We start from the raw sequence: 16369 nt of genomic DNA, 5'->3' as shown, positions 1-16369 counted from the left end.
GGCCTGCTCCCCGCTCCAAACCGATCAAAACGTCACCCACAGTCACTGTTTTCCAGAGATCCGTGCCCTCTTTTTGTCACAGAGCCGCGCATCAGAAACAGACCTTGTAATACAGGATGAAATCGGCTTCTGAGTGTGTTTCATCCGTCCGATGCCTGCCGTCGTAAATCAACGGTAATGTCACGCGACAGGTTGTCAGAAATTGATGCCGCTTCCATTATTCGAGCAAGCCTTGGTTATATAAAAAAAAATATATATAAATAAAAAATCTACAAAAACATTAAAGTTTAAAGAAGGAGAAGGAGAAGAAAACTAATTTCAGTACAGGTAGGCCTTTGTGTGATTGATCCCCTGAAAAGCATTAATCTTGTTCCCTACACCTCTTTTCCCATTAGTTATTTATTGAACACTTTTACCAATACATTTAGGGACCAAGGTTCACTGCTGAACATCTAAGGAGAAAAAAAAAGAAACAAAAAATAAATTTTAAAAAAAGAGGAGAAAAGTTTGCCCTTTAAGTCATATGCCTGGCGCATGTTTTCTGTTTTTAATTTGTGGGGAAAGGGCATGGGGTTTGTCATCTTCGGGTTCTGCCAATCTCACTTCGCCACCTGTGTCAGACGGAGAGCGCGTGGGAGAGGGGTCTTCTGGGAGCAGGCAGAAGTATTCACTGTCACGTCATCCAATCCGTCTTCAATCAAAGCGTAAAAGAAAGGCAGCAGCCATCAGAGAACTACTTTTTTATCAATGTTATATCCCAGAGCTTCCAGATCATGTTATGTTATGTATCACAGGTGCATTATAGTACTGTCTCTGACATATTGACTTTCTGCTGTTAAATATATTACTTGTATGCTCATGCAGATACATGGTCCCAAGCTCCTCACCAATAACACAATTCAGAGGTTTATTCAGACGAATCACAATGCAGTACATCTATTGTGAATTTAATTCCGATTTAATTTTTTTATAATAACTGTATTTCTATAGATTTAGTTTTTACCCATTGATTTTTTGGCTCTTTATTATTTTTTTTTTTTACCTTTTTCAGTTGAATTTTTCCATTTATGTGATTCATGAAGAACACAGAGTGATGTAGTGACTTTGATGGTAATTTGTTACTAATTTAATTTACAAATCATAGTGACCTATGTCCTTTGGATGAAAGGGGTTGTCTTCTTGTCTTGTTTTGATGAAATTAAGGTTCCAAGTGAAGAAGTACTCTAGATGAACTGTAAATGAAGAAAGACTTTTTATGCAGAAGAGTGAAATGATTTTGCGTCAGATTGTATCACACATTGAGTCAGAAGCCCCAAAGCAGAGAGCTTTTTTTTTCCCCTGGCCCTCCAGTTCTTCATTCCCATTGGAGAAAAGGACTTCCCAGCTAATCACCTAAGTGTAGTTAATGTGCTTTAAGATTTTACTCAGCTGGTCGCTACCGCGTCACCATCACCGTGCAGTGATAGGACGCGGAAACTCTTCATCTTACATGGCGAAAGGACAACGAGACTTGTTTCTGTGTTTAACCAGAGATTAAGTAGAGAATGTGGAGTAAACACCATTGCAGCCATGGTGGTGGTTACGGTCATAACCCTGTGCTGACAGCTACCAAAGGACCTGTTGTCTTAGATTGCCAGATACAGTTTTGGCAGTCCATCATGGGGGGGCTATGTTGAGTGTACTGCAGCAGTATGCTACACTAGTGAAGCGAAGGCCCGGGCTGAATGGAAAACGTGGTAAACGTGTAAAACATGGAAGTAGCTCTGGATAAGGGTGTGCAAGGTCTCTTCATAGTGAAGATTTCAGCGGCGGCGTCTGCCCAGTCATGGCGGGTGGATACCAGAAGTGCAGATAGAAGAGAAGAGTCAGTTTATCATTAGCATTAGAGGAACACCATGTCTGTCTCTCTGTCTGTCTTTCTCTCTGCTGGTAGATATGTCTTCCCTCTTTGCCCATCCACCGACATGATCAGCCCGGCAGATTCCGGCCCCCTCCCTCTCTCCCTCTCTCCCTCTCTCCCTCTCTGCCTCTCTCTCCCTCTCCCTCTCGGTGAAGGAACAGGAGCATGTTATCTCTGACAGTAATGGAGGACAGGAAGTGTCCTCTCTCCAGCCTGCTCTCTATCTCTGCAGGTATTCATGAAGCAGCGGGTAATGGCTGTGATTCAGAGATGTGAAAAGCGGCAGACAGAACAGTGTAATGAAGCGAATACGGGTGTTCATTGGTGGCTCTCTCGCTCTCTCTCTCTCTCTCTCTCTCTGTCTCTTTCTCTTTCTCCCTCCCTCTCTCACTTTCCCCTTCCCTTTCCTCCTTTTTGTGGCTCTGAGTCACAAAGCTCTTATCTTAAGGCACCCAAAATCTCTTCCTGAAGAGAATTGTGGCATGTGTTGATGATGATGATGATGATGATTATTATTATTAGGAGTAAGGGTAGCAGTAGCAGCAGTAGTCATAGTAGTAGCAGCAGTAGTCATACTAGTAGTAGTAGCAGTAGAAGCGTTATTATCATTATTTCATTCGTGTATGTGCTTGAAAGTATAGTACTCCAACTAAAAGGAACAAAATTGCAGCCATGTCAGATGCTAGTGCCGCCTTTTTCATTAACGCCCAGTGTTTGAAACCCATTTTTCTCCACCCTAGCATTTATTCAGTGGGAGGGGCGGGCCCGGATTGCGCGTGCGCTCGGCGCAGGGAATGCGATTCACAGGTACAAATGAAAGCAGGGGAATCCGATTAACTCCCCCTCGAAGCTTTGCCTCTGAACGACGCGCCAAAAGCCCGCTAAGCAGGAGCTAATATCAGCATACAGATTGGCACAGGGGAGAGCGCACTGGTCAAAGCACACAGTGCGCTCCCAAAAAGACACATGGGGAGGGAGTCATCTGTGCCAAATTTGATTTCTGCCCCCCCCCCCCCCCCCCCACAGGGCCCCATGTGATTTCACCACACCGCATTGCAATTTGTCTTTTGTCATCACTTGCCCGTCTAGCAGTGCGGTGTCTGTGAGAGCCGACTGCTGTTCTCACCAGGATACAGGTCGGAAATGCCGAGGCCCGTAACGGGGTGTTTAAGAAAAATGTGACCCATATTAAAATACAAGCAAAGACGTTCACTGATATCATTCACAGTGCTGTGATAACTGCTTCACCTTTACTTGCCTGTCTCCCGCAAATTCCATCACAACAGCGTTGAAATGCTGCTTCAAACGTGGACGAGTTTCCTCTGTCTGCACTTCGATAATGCCATTCAGGTATCTGAAAGACAGGCAATTGCTAAATATGACAATATGCCCCTTTTAAACAGGGTGGCTTGTCAGCGAAAAGGATCGCATGACAAACTAAAGGAGTCCATTTGATTATTTCAGATGAAGGGGTCGGGGGCACCATTTCGGGGTCGGTGTGTCGTGGGCCATCCATTAGTGCATTGAAAAGGACACCATGTACGCGTCATTAAGTCCAAGGCCTGAGCGTGAACGGCGCGCAGATCGAACTGTGAATGTGATCACAGGGTGTTATTACGGTGGCTGGCCTCGGCGGAGCCCATTACCAGAGCCCATTGTGTGTTTAGGGGCCTGTGTCCTCTCACTTTCCTACCTGTCATTCAGTGCAAATAGAGCACTCACTGGAAGAGCAGATATCCATGTTTACTTTGCTCTGAGTGGATGCCACTGCCTGGGAAAATATAGACATCTCCGTGTTAGTAATGTGTCTGTTTTTTTTTTTTTTTGTGTGTGTGTCAGTGTGTGTGGTTGGGGGGGGGGCAGTGTAGTCTCTAACTTCCTGTTTGGCTCTACAGTTTATGCTGGTGGCTTATTATTCAGTTTATTTATTTATTTTTTTTGTCTGTGACTGTGAAATATCATTTCTTCGCACTCGTTTATGAACTCCCTCAGCTGTCAACAGCAGTAATAACATTATGCCACTAGAGGGCGAAAATGCTTGTGGGTTGGCACTGTCTGCTGTCTGTAGATTTTTATGTGAGGCAGCTCAGGTTCGGTATTTTGGAGGTGCCAAGCAGCACCTAGAATTCCGCAATCGCTTTATGAGTTCAGTTGCATAAACTTTGCTGCACTCTACCTAGATAAATCAGACCATCAGGATTCTCTTACAATCAAGGTGGTATGTATGAATTTGTCTATCTATCTAGTTATTTACTTATTTACTACAAAGAATTTGATTGTGATGAGTGATTCATTATTTTATTGTTATTTGGCGAAGCACCGGGCAGCGTATGGATAAATTGATTTTGGATGCTGTGTTTCTCTGCAGGTGTATTCATCATCACGAGTTAAAGTAATTTAGAAAATCCATGGCCCTGCCATCTTTGGTTCTGATGTTTTTTTTTTCTCTCTTTTTCCCCTCTTTCTCTCTCAGGTTCACAGGTCCAAACCTCCCTTCCCCCATTATCAGCAGTAAAAACTGGCTGAGGCTCCACTTCACCTCGGACGGGAACCACAAACTGAGGGGATTCAGCGCACAGTATCAAGGTGAGCCAGAAACATGGAGCCTTCAGAGAAACTGAGTCCAAAGCTTAAGTCCACTGGCTAGTTCAGTTCTACATTCTAATTCAGTAAGCGCGCCAGGTATTGCCACTTTCATTGCCGCAATCATATGTGTGCGTTTTTAAAATGTGTGCTGCAACCTGATTGTGTAACTTGAAATGTACAAACTATTCACTGACTTTACATGTGCCCCGTATTTAGTCAGGGTTTATTCATGCATTGTCAGTGACTCTTAGTTTCAGATACAGAGCATAAAGTACCCATTCCCAATGAGGGGCTGTGCTCTGTGTGCAATTCACGTTATTTGAAGTCAGTGTTTCACTTTGCGGTTCAAAGCTCAAGTAACATAGAAAAAGTAACCCAAAAGTAAAAGACAGCCACCCCCCCACCTCACCCCCCCCTTCCCCTCAGCTTCAGTCTCATCGCACTCAAGACTCGAGACGTTAAAGGTCACAGCGTAAAGGGGATGAGCTGAAGGGATTAGGCCGGCTGTCGGGAAGCAAATCCCAATCGGCAGGAATCTCACCTCGATGATAAGGGGATCGTGGGATGGAGGGCACTCTTAAGAGGAAGATAGGATTACAGGTCCTGTGTTAGATAAATAAATAACGCATTTACCAAATCCTGAAGATGGACTAAGCTCATAATAAGATTTCCCCCAATTGACTAACACCCCCCCCCCCCACCCAATACTTAAGAATTGCTCATTTTCTGCGAGGCAGGCTCTTAGCATAACCATGACACTTAGTCTTGTGTGTTTGCCTCCTGCAAATGCGTGTCTGAGGGAGATCGGAGAAGCTGAAGAAGTTAACGGCTTTGTCTGGGTGATTGAGACAGCACTCCCTCGGTCTCTGTGTTGGTGTAATGACCCGGGTGGTATTCTTCTTTTGCTTGGAGAGGGTTAAAAATGAATCGTTCTGGCTGATGTGCAGTGTGTCTGAGATTTCCCCATATACTTGCGTTCTCACAATACTGATGTCTGTGATTATGAGTAACAAATTTTCATTGTTTTATTATTAATTTTTTTTTTTTTTCATTTTTGTGGCCACTGAACAACTGGTCAGATTTGTCACTTTATGTTAAAACAGCATAGATCTTATGTTGAGAGGCATTTGTACCAAAAATAATGATAAATCAATACGATGTGTAATTTATTCAATATATCAAGAGTTCACAATTTATATTGTGATCTTTACTGAATGCTCAATGTGAAAATATCAAACCATTACATCTGGAAGTCTTTATTTCATGGTATGTGTTGGTATTGTGTTGGAATGGTACATTCCTGTTGGGTATATTGTGTTGGCCTTGTTTATTTGGCCACGGGCACTTTTGTGGTCTCAGACATGTGTGTTTGACACTGGCTGTTCCTATGTGGATGGCGGCTTCCTTGTTTGTGTAACATTTCATTTCATTTTGTTGGATGCCCTTTATGCTTGACTTTGGAAGTTGCTCTGGATCGGAGCGTCTGCTAGATGTCAAAAATGTAAATGCAGCGGTAAACATACTCACATCTGGTGCATCGGTCTGGATAAGAGCATCTGTTGGATGTCAAAAATGTAAAGCTAACGTTAAATGCGCTCACTTGTAGTATGTCACACTGGATGAGAGCATCTGCTAAGCGACAAAATATAAATGTAAACTTATTGTCATTGTTCCTTACCTGTTGCTATCAAAGTGACAGTTGCCTGGCAGCTGTCAGATCTTGTCTCTGTGGTTTCTCATCTGTTTTCACATAGCAGTACAATCACCATCGGTCAATGCTGTCCTTATGCCACCATTAAGGGTTACATTCACTCAGCATTGAGACAGTTTAACAGTTCTATTACATGGAAGGGTCGAATCAGTTTTGTGGTTTGTGATGCTAGGTGAATGCTCAGAACCACTTTCCTGGTGCTCTAGACAAGTTTGTTAGTGGTTCAGACCACTATTTGGCTAATAATAATAGCTCCCGAAAATGAAACATGTTTTAAATTCAGCAGTAACAGTCTGGCCTAACAGTACTGGTAGAGAGCTGAAAACAGCTCCCAGCTACCAGAACAGCTGGAAATTGACTCGGGCTACTCAGGTATGGTCCTGTTGTATTCCTGAGTGTACATAAGCTTAAAAAATATATTCAGCGCAGCCTGGCCTTACAGCAGCTAGCTAGCTCCCATTTAAACCATAGCAAATATCAAATGGATACCTGAATTGCCCTGAAGTCACCCCTCCCTTTCAAACATAAACATATTGTATGATGATAATAGTCAGTACATTTTGTATTTCCGGTTTTGTATAGCAGTTTTTTTTATGCGATCAGAATGCCTGGCAACACCTCTTAGTGTGTGCCCCTGTCCATTTCACACTGTGTTGCTTGCAATTATGGCATAAAAATTGGGCCCAGAGTGTCAGACCATCACTGTAGAATGAGGAGAATGATGATGCTGATTTCTGCATAGAGCCAGGAGCACCGCATCATTGTAAGCTTGACCCCAATAGTGCACCTGCAACTGAATACTCCTACTACAGGAGGTGCCTCCTCCGCAGTAAAATGCCCGCATGCAGTGAAGAGAACACTTTTCATTCAGACTGTGGTACTGCTCTGATGCAGTCCCAACCAAAATGGCATTTGATATTCAACATGGGCTTTTGTTTGATGATAACATTAGAGGAAACGAGCAAATAAGTTTGGCAAAAAAAAGGCAATAAGTTGAACAGACACAAAGATTAGAGACGAATGTGAATTTGAAATGAGAAAACCATGACTGCGTGTTAATAATGAATCAGTGTTAATGATAAAAGGTGCTAATACATGCGCATCTGGCCTGAATACCTGATTAAGCAATAATATTCAAACTTTAACTACAAATATTTGTCAGCTCGCGTTAAACTATGCAGAGCGCAATTTGTAGTGTGTCCTTCACATTTACGCAACTGCTGTTTTTCCCTTTCATTTTTTTTTTTCCCTTTTCACATTTCAGATAAATTTCCACTGTTCATATGATGCTGCTAGGTTGCATCAGTCTAATACTGGTGGAAACTGTCTGAGCAGCTACAAACAAACCATGAAAGGATATCATCAGGCCTCTCTAGACCTTCTGAGATTCATATATCAGTGGAAAACTATTTCCGTCTCAGGTAGCTCTTGGCGATTTAAGCGTATTTAAACACTTGGCAGATCTCAAAGCTGCAGAGACAAAACTCTGAGCACGTGTACAAGCGGCTTCACCCTGGTGGAGGTGACGTGATCGAAGCATTTAAGAAAGAGCCGGGGCGGTCGCTAAGCAAGCACTCGGCACTCCGCTTAATCGGAGCGGGAGAGAGACAGACGGAGTTTTAAGGGCCACTGCCGTTTGACTGTGTTGACATTGGCAGCCTTTGACTTAGAAACGTATCGACTCCTTTGGCTTGCTGGATCCAGGCTTGGTTTTTGTTGTTTCGGCAGATCTGTTTTGTGAAGGGAGATGGTGTGCAATTATGCAAATGACCCCCCCATTCAAAGTAATATTGAGAGCACGTATTTGCCCACGCCTGCCAATAAAAGCATGAAAGTGCCTTTGTAAAGACAAGGCAGCGTGCTCTGAAGATGCAGGTACTTAGCTGAAGAATACAATTACCAAACCGAGGCATGCATAATGATGTGTGTGTGACACATTAGACACACGCGTCCCTGTCGCTGCCACTCTCAGGGACAGATTTACATTTCCCTTTGAGCTTAACTTTTGGTAAGTATTTAGAGCAGGTGCTGCTGTGTTTTTTTTTTTGATTCGCTGCCGAATCCATGCCGAATCACCACTAGAAGTGTAATAATTTGGTAAATGGACGTTAATGAATGGACCAAGGTCTGCCAGGTCATGTGAGTGTCAGTGTAGCATAGTGGCAAGGTGCAGAGCTTGTAACCAAAAGGTTGCTGGTTTGATTACCATCTAGGGCACTGCTGCTGTACCCTTGGGCAAGATAGCTAGCCCAGAATTGCCTCAGTAAATATCCATCTGTATGAATGTGTAATGCAATGGGGCACACTCAGTTGTTGTGCATGATTTTAGGGGCACGTTTTAGGTACCTATCTGATTTTCTGACCTAAATGAATGTATGCTTCCTTTTCTCTCCAGTGAAGAAAATGTCAGAGCTGAAGTCCAGGGGAGTGAAGATGCTTCCCAGCAAAGACAACCACCAAAAAATCTCTGTCTGTAAGTCACCCACAGATCCCCAGGAGATGGACATGTGGCTTGCACACAGCTTGATGTGGGTGTGATGTGTGATTGCATGGAGGTTGACCTTGTGTGCTCACCTTTAAACATCTGCCCGTTAACCTTGGCGCTGGCAAATGTACGTGTCCCGAGAGCTAGGCTCAAAGCGTTTGTCATTCTGCGTGTGTCATGGGCCATGCCACACGCTCGTCACAATATGCACTTTCAGCGGCGAGCGGAAGAGGCAGCTGAGCTCCTTCTCAACGGCTGTGCCAATGACAAAGCCAGGGGGCCCTCTCTCGGGGTGCGAAATTAAAATGGAGTGGATAGCTTTAATTGTTAGTAAATAGACAGAGAGGCTATCATATGACAACCCTAATTGCATTGTGGGCCCTTTCTCCTCAGCCAAAAGAATCCCATTCAACTGCCCGCTCCCATTATTCCTCTAAAGCAGCTGCTTTATTTACATTTCTATTACCTTAACATCATTGTAAGTAAAATGTCACGGGCTCGGTGTGGCCACCGGGGGAAGGCCGGTGGAAATTGAGTCTCGTAAGTGTCCCCACCCGCTCCCCTGACCGCCGTCTGCCATCCTCCGACAAGCCTGCCCTTTCGTCCCGCATTAATATGCATGAGAATCTACATTTATGTGACTTTTCCAATCAACGTATGTCACATCAGGTTTCCAGCAGGCTGTCAGGCCCTGTGCGCCGGGGGCCTCTCGGCTCTGGTGGCCCCTGCGAGGCGCCCAACCCCCCTGACCCCCCCCCACCCCCTGACCCCCAGTCACTTCCTCTTCCTGCGTGACTGTCAGGCAGAATACCGCATCATTCTCAATCTGGATAGAGAAGCTTACTTTCTAATATTGTCATTTAAATGAAGGGATACATACCCAAGCCACATCTTATTTCTTATTATTGTCATTGCTTTCATTGTTTTTTTCCCTATTCTTACCACCAGTGCTTCTATATAAATTATGCATCATGTGTGGCAGTTAAGGCAATAGCAGTGGCTACATAATAATTAAGCTATGTGTAACATAGTTGAAAGGAGCAGGGCTTGTAATCAAAAGGTTGCCAGTTCGATTCCCTGCTGGGGCGCTGCTGTTGTACCCCTGGGCAAGGTACTTAACCCACAACTGCTGCAGTAAATATCCAGCTGTCTAAATGGATAACGTGTAAAACTGCAAACTATGTAAGTCGCTCTGGAAAAATGTGCTACTTGCTGCTAAATGACAGTAATTTAATGTAATGCTATGTGTTGCCATCTTTGTATTGTACTATTTACATTGGTAATTCCTGGACAGGTGACCATGTCTGACAGAGCCACTTGGAACAATCTTTTGGAATGTTGAAAATCAGTGAAGGGTGTATGATGGGTGTGTTATGTCTCCATCTATCTGTCCAAATGAGTCCCACACTGTTCATAATGAGGTAATATCCATTACCTCTGTATCACTCTCTCTGCCCCACCCAGTGTCACAGATGGGTGTGGCCCAGGGGCACAACATGTGTCCGGACCCAGGGATTCCAGAACGGGGAAAGAGGAAAGGATCAGACTTCAGGTGAGAGGCGTGGATTAATGATTACAGACGCTCCAAAATCTTTGCAGAGTGGGGATAGAAGAAAAAAACAAAAAAAAAAAAAAACAAAAACATAACATATCAAAACATAACAAATCAGGAATTCAATTCATTTTCTGCTGTTAACTCCAGTATGATCGATAGGGGCAAGGCATCTGGTTTATTTGTCTGTGGTGTTCCCATATACTTCAAAACACTGCTGGAATGGCTCATTGAGTGTACACAGAGAATTATCCAACCATACATGCTGGCCAGACCACTGTCCATGCCTCCCTCTCAGGATGCAGGTCCGCAGCCTTTCTCCTGTTCTGGCTCCTGTGTAGTGGCATGAGCTTATCACAGTGGTCAGGACAGCAGAAGCAATGGCCATAAGTATGTCCCACTTTAGGCTTTTCTGTATGGCACTTAAGCATACAAGAGGGCCGATTTCCTTTACATTTCACTTGTGTTACTGACCATTTTTGTTAGTGTAGGACCCTTGATAAAGTCTCTTTTCAATATGCTTCTGGTTGTTGTAGCACAATTGTGCATTGGCAGTCTTGGTTAATTTTCCCATCTGTAATGTTGCTCATGTGGCCTTACTACACACTCTTATGTGGCCTTGCTGTGCAAGTCTGTCTGTATAAGAGGATCTGAAATATGTATAAATCAGAGTATAATGTAATTCACATGTCTCCGTATGGTGCGTTGTATAGGACTAACGGATATGCATTCTTACAGATGATGGGGGGAAAAAGACCCCAAACCAACAGGCGGGTGTTTGCTCAGAGCGCCTCTAATTGGCGGTGCATGTCTCTGAGAGCGGCTCAGCCATTTACGTGTCGTGTCACAGCGAAAGCAACATCACAGAATGCTGAGAGGGCGGCGGATTGTCAGAATGCCCCGTCGTGCCAGCCGAGGGACCTCGCGACCCTCTAATACGCGGAAATGGGGACGATGCTGTGCGGACATAATTCCGCCACGCTGGCTGTGACAGGGAAAAACCTCGGCGGCTGACGGAATGTCCTCCGCAAAGGCCTCTCTCCGACGGCAGCGGGGAGAGTAGGCAGACGGAAAGATGCATCGGCTGTCTGCGAAATCCAGTCACGGCTGGTGGACTTTGATCAGTGCCTCGTTGATCTCAGTAGCGGGGGCCGGTCGTCCTTGTTACAGGAGCTTTCGGGCTCCTCCGTGACCGTAACCGCACACGTTTGCCTGTCCTTGGTGAATGGTGCTGAGGAGGTGGAGGTTGCTCCATGCGATCCCCGCCCCCTGACACCTGCCACCTCTAGAATTTGCTTATTTTACGTGTAGTATTGTGATGTATTTTGGATTCTATGTTTGGATGCTAGTGACTGATGTGTGGTAGTATATTTGGCTTCCATTGCTAGTCATATTGCTTAAGTTGACTTCGTGGTAGGGCTTGAATGGTATTATGCTCACACTCACTGGTCTGGGAGTGTTGTTAGCCCGGTCTGACACTATTGCTTGCTTAACTTGAGTGGATACACTTATGTTCTATTGTGCTAGAAGTCGCTCTGGATAAGTGCGTCTGTTAAATGCATGTAATGTAATGTACTGCTGTAGTCCAGGGGTCTGATGTGCGTGTCTGTGGCCAGAGATCGGTGAAGTTTAGTTCGCTTCGGAGCACATGAGCCACTCCTGCAGTACTGAGCATGTGCAGCATAATGTGATCCCACCATGCGCGTGCATGTGTGTGTGCATTGAGTGGCGGCAGGTACCTGGCTGGCATTAATTCCCAGTTAGTGTGCAACTCCGTGCGGCTGGCTGCGACCGCGTGAATGGCTGGCCTCCGTTCTTTCATTCTCACAGCATCCGTCACTTATTTCAGAATAAATTTACCGGGCTCTGTAAATCGCGGGAACGCGTAACCCTGACTTGAATCGGTGATCGAACGTTATGGCGGAACGCAGATTAAGTGCTTCGGATTCGGAGGTGGGTCTCTCATTCTTTCCATCTCTCTCCATCCCTCTCCCCGCAGGAGGGGCTCGACGGTGCACTTCTCCTGCGACGAGGGCTATGAGTTGCAGGGCTCCAAGAGCATCACCTGTCTGCGTGTGACGGACAGCTACGTGGGCTGGAGTGATGACAGGCCCATCTGCAGGGGTAAGGGTCTAGCCCCTCCGCACGGCAGTCATCTGTCCTGACTGTCTGTCCATCTCTTTGTCTCTCTGCCTGTCTCCTTGTCTCTCGTCCTGTCTGGTATCATCCTCTCTCTCACAGATCAGAGGGCAGGACAGTTGTGTTTTACTCACTCACAGCACTGACACTCCTCTGATCTTACATCTATGGTCCTTCTGAGACCTATTCAACAGCAGCTTCTGTATACCCACTCGAAAGAATGGCATGTCGCTGCTTTAATTCAGGATTTAATTAAATCCATATTTTACTTTTGTCAGTGTGTACTTGTTCTGTTCCACCCTTTGCATTTGCACAAAAAGATCCCAATGAATATCGAATAAACATCAAGAAACTGATGAAGGTGTATTGAATGCTATTGAGCCTTCCACTTTGGGTCATATTAAGTCTTTAATAGTTCTGTACAAAAGCCATGGAATAGAATGGGATCATGTTTATTGTCATGCACCGTTTAAGTGGGTGACAACATTGTACTAACGGCTATATTAATATGTTAAATAATACAAATTTAAAATAATATATACAAATATAAAATATAAACAAGAAACTGTATTAAAGGAAATTCACAATATCGTTATAGCAAAACTTGCTAGACGTCCCCAAGGTCACACTTGATTTTTTTCCTCCATACTTTGGTTTTCATTTTATTTTATTCCTCCCCTCCCTCATTGTCGTTTGCCAGCATGTTAGCTGTCGGAATTCGTTTTTATCATTCTGATTTTGTGTCCTGAGGAAGAGCGCGTGCAATACTGTAGCTGTCTCAGAAGAATAATGGCTGTCCCCTGGAGGAGGAGGGCTAATGTGGAGGGGAGGGGAAAGGACAGCGTACCACAGCATCCAGTGACCCGGGCCCCCAGTGCCAGCTGGACCTTCGGTGGCCCATTATGCCCCATTTTTATTCTGGCTATTGGCTGGAATGGACTCCTGCTGGGAAGTGGGCTCCTGCCATTTAGATTTTTATTCATTTATTTATTTATTTTGCAGACCATCACACATAATAACCCGAATGGTGCAATTTGGGAAACTCAGTTGAGCTGATATTGAGACAGAGAGAAAGAGAGAGAAGGGAGGAAGTGAGTGGGGCCTGGCTGAGAGTGAACAACCAATTTGGCAACATTTTTAGGAACAAAAAAAACAACTAAATTATTTCCTCATTGTAACATTATCAAAAATAGAAAATGATCAGTAGTGTTAGGAGAAGGACTGCACTTGATCTGTGTGCCACGGCTTGCGATCGACAGAGAGACCGTGATAAATATTCACCAGTTCATATGCACAGGTATATGGATGTACACAACAATGCAATATACACATACAATTGATATGCAAAACCGTCATTGTTATTCACACCATTGTGTGAACAGTTTGATTTGATCTTATTTATTTCCTCAAAAAGGATTTTAGGTTATCTCTTTCATGCCAGTAAAGCGATTTGAAATTGAAATTGAAGTTGGAGAGAGAGAGAGGGAGACTCGGAGAGAAGTCAGGGGGGTGTGTAAGAATGAGTGAGGCTGATTGCGGATCATGCCGGAGGATTACCGAAGAGGGAGGAGATGTCTGCGCCTCGACAGCAATCAGCTTCTTTAGCTCCAGTTGATTTTGATTAATCCGTTTATTAAGCCTTGCTAATTTCTCCCAACCCCCATTCCTTTCACCTGCGTACTGCCTGGCTGGCTGTATCTCAGTCAGTCTCAATCTCACACTAGGTCTATACATTAGCCTGTCCCATGTGATATGATGCATATCACTATGTAGGGATCATGATACAGTGTGTACCAAGACATTGTGCTTATCGTGATGTGCATAATATTATTCTTTGTTGTACAAAATTAAGAACAGAAACTTAAACAGAAACATAGTTTTTTTCTGCTATTACGTGAAGTTTCTTATGTTGCTTTTGTTTTTGATTTTGATTAGGATTAGGTTGGTAATCTATTATGATGATGATGATGATGATGGGGAAAAAAATGATGATGATGATGATGACGATGATGATGACAATGATGATGATTATTAGTAGTAGTAGCAGTGGTAGTAGAAGTAGTAGTAGTAAACCAAAAACAAAACAGAAATATTGCATTGAATTAAATACCTGCAGCAGTATAGTACAGTAAAATAAAGCAAAGACCTACAGTACATTGCGATGCTCATACTGTACTAACATTGTAAAAAAAAACAGGATATCAGTATGTATATGTGTCAGTAAACTGCCACAGCTTGAGTATGGAGGCGGGTTAAATGTGGATCTGATGGAAGCGCATTGCAATTCAAGGTTAATAAGTTTCATCATCAGATTACACTGGAGTAGCCTGCAGGCAAAAAACTCCCTGACTGCTAAATCTAAAATTTGCATGTCTTGTACAAATTCACTCACAGTTTGGACACAAAGTACTACACCCAAGATGAGTATTTTCAGGACCTGGAGAAAGCTACATTTCCAATCTTATGTTGCTGTATGCAGTTGTTTTTTGGTGTATATTTACTTGGATTCTTACACATTTCATGCTTACGTTTGATGCCTCGTGTGCTTTAGCACAAATGCTTTTGTACGCATGTCTGGTTGAAAGTTTGTGGAACACATCAATAATAGATTTAAACAGATGCGTTTGATTGCATGTTAAATCTAAAATCCGTAGAGCAGAATCTGGCGCCTTAGCTCTCAGTGTGTATGAGGCTATTGATCCGCAGACTGTCTCAAATGGATTTAGAATTGAGAGTATGTCTCTGACTCTATCATTATTTATTTGTGGGGTGCTGATATTTGGCATTGGATTTTAAAAGCCACCTCAATCACTTGCTCTTTTTCTCTCACCAGCTTTGGTAGAGCAGGCTTATTTGTCTTGTTTTATCGATTTAACGGAAAAAAATGCCCTGTCATAACTCAAAAACTTTCTTTTAATTGTAAAGTGCCATGGGAAATTTGCTAACTTAGGAATAATTGAAACAACAGTGTTATTCACCCCCTTAAAATATGCATCCATAAATTACATTGCCATTAATCATGACAAAAAGGCAAATGAAGTTTCTTATTGATTAGAAAAGACTGCAAAACTCTCCCTGGAGCACAGATTCCACCTCCAAGTGCACATTTTACGTAGTTTAAAGAAATCCATGGCATAACTACAGTGTTGAAGGCACAAGTGTGAGGTGTTGGGGAGCAGGAAACTGTTTTAGGGGCTGTGTGTTCAAATCCATCTGTATCGAGTGATTGGAGAGCAACGTTTGTTGACCCTAGGTAGGGTTGGTGATGCCATTTGCTGTCATTGACTCACATGAACCAATGAAAAGACCGCTGCCCACAGTAAAACACTGTGATTGGTTAAAAACAGTATGGCACATGATTGGCCTCCCTATTTTGAGGTTTATGAAACCTCCTCTTCTATCCCTAGATATATTCCTAGATGACATGTCTATCCTACCCTACTCCATAGGGATGAGTCTCTGGAATAAAATATATGTGAATGAATTGCTAAATTCAAATTCTGCTTTGCTTTAAAGTAATCAAATGCAGGGCAGCACTGTATCGTAGCATAGTGTCTGATAAATGACAACAATGTAATGTAATCAGCTGTATTCTTAGATAATAGTTATCAAGAACTTAATGATAAGTAAATAAAGGATGGATACATAAAAGGATAAATTTAAATACTGGGACAAATTTTGAAAAATAGCAGAGAATGTTTGATATTACAGTTATGCCTTTGTCTGAGCTCCACTCCACTCCAGAATTCGGGCTCAACCCCCCTCTATAATCTTTTAGGGGTCCGTTTCATCCCTCGACCCCGTTCATCTTCAGATCTTCCATAATGCGCTTTGCGGGAATCCAGTTCCGAGACGGGCATCCGAGCACCGCGGCTCGCTCTGATCCAATTGAGTACCAACGAGATTAGGACCGGACTGCGCGACACCCCTGCGGTGAAATGGATAATGTGATTGTGCCATCTCTGTGTTCGGGAGGAGCAAGGGGAACCCTATAGA

At 43.7% G+C, this 16369-nt stretch overlaps 1 protein-coding gene across 1 annotated transcript in view; it reads left to right on the top strand.

Annotated features, from left to right (window-relative positions):
• Positions 1-16369, top strand: part of csmd2 (CUB and Sushi multiple domains 2) — a 275160-nt gene that overhangs the window by 138438 nt on the left and 120353 nt on the right. The window contains exons 6-9 of the mRNA XM_036555086.1: positions 4374-4486; positions 8593-8670; positions 10147-10234; positions 12234-12358. Coding sequence (XP_036410979.1) covers positions 4374-4486; positions 8593-8670; positions 10147-10234; positions 12234-12358 — 404 coding nt within the window. The remainder of the gene's footprint in view (positions 1-4373; positions 4487-8592; positions 8671-10146; positions 10235-12233; positions 12359-16369) is intronic.

This window comes from Megalops cyprinoides, chromosome 21 (genome assembly GCF_013368585.1).
Source record: "Megalops cyprinoides isolate fMegCyp1 chromosome 21, fMegCyp1.pri, whole genome shotgun sequence".
Lineage (NCBI taxonomy): Eukaryota > Metazoa > Chordata > Actinopteri > Elopiformes > Megalopidae > Megalops > Megalops cyprinoides.
The sequence above is the reverse complement of the archived record's forward strand: the minus strand, read 5'-3'. Positions and strand labels throughout refer to the sequence as shown.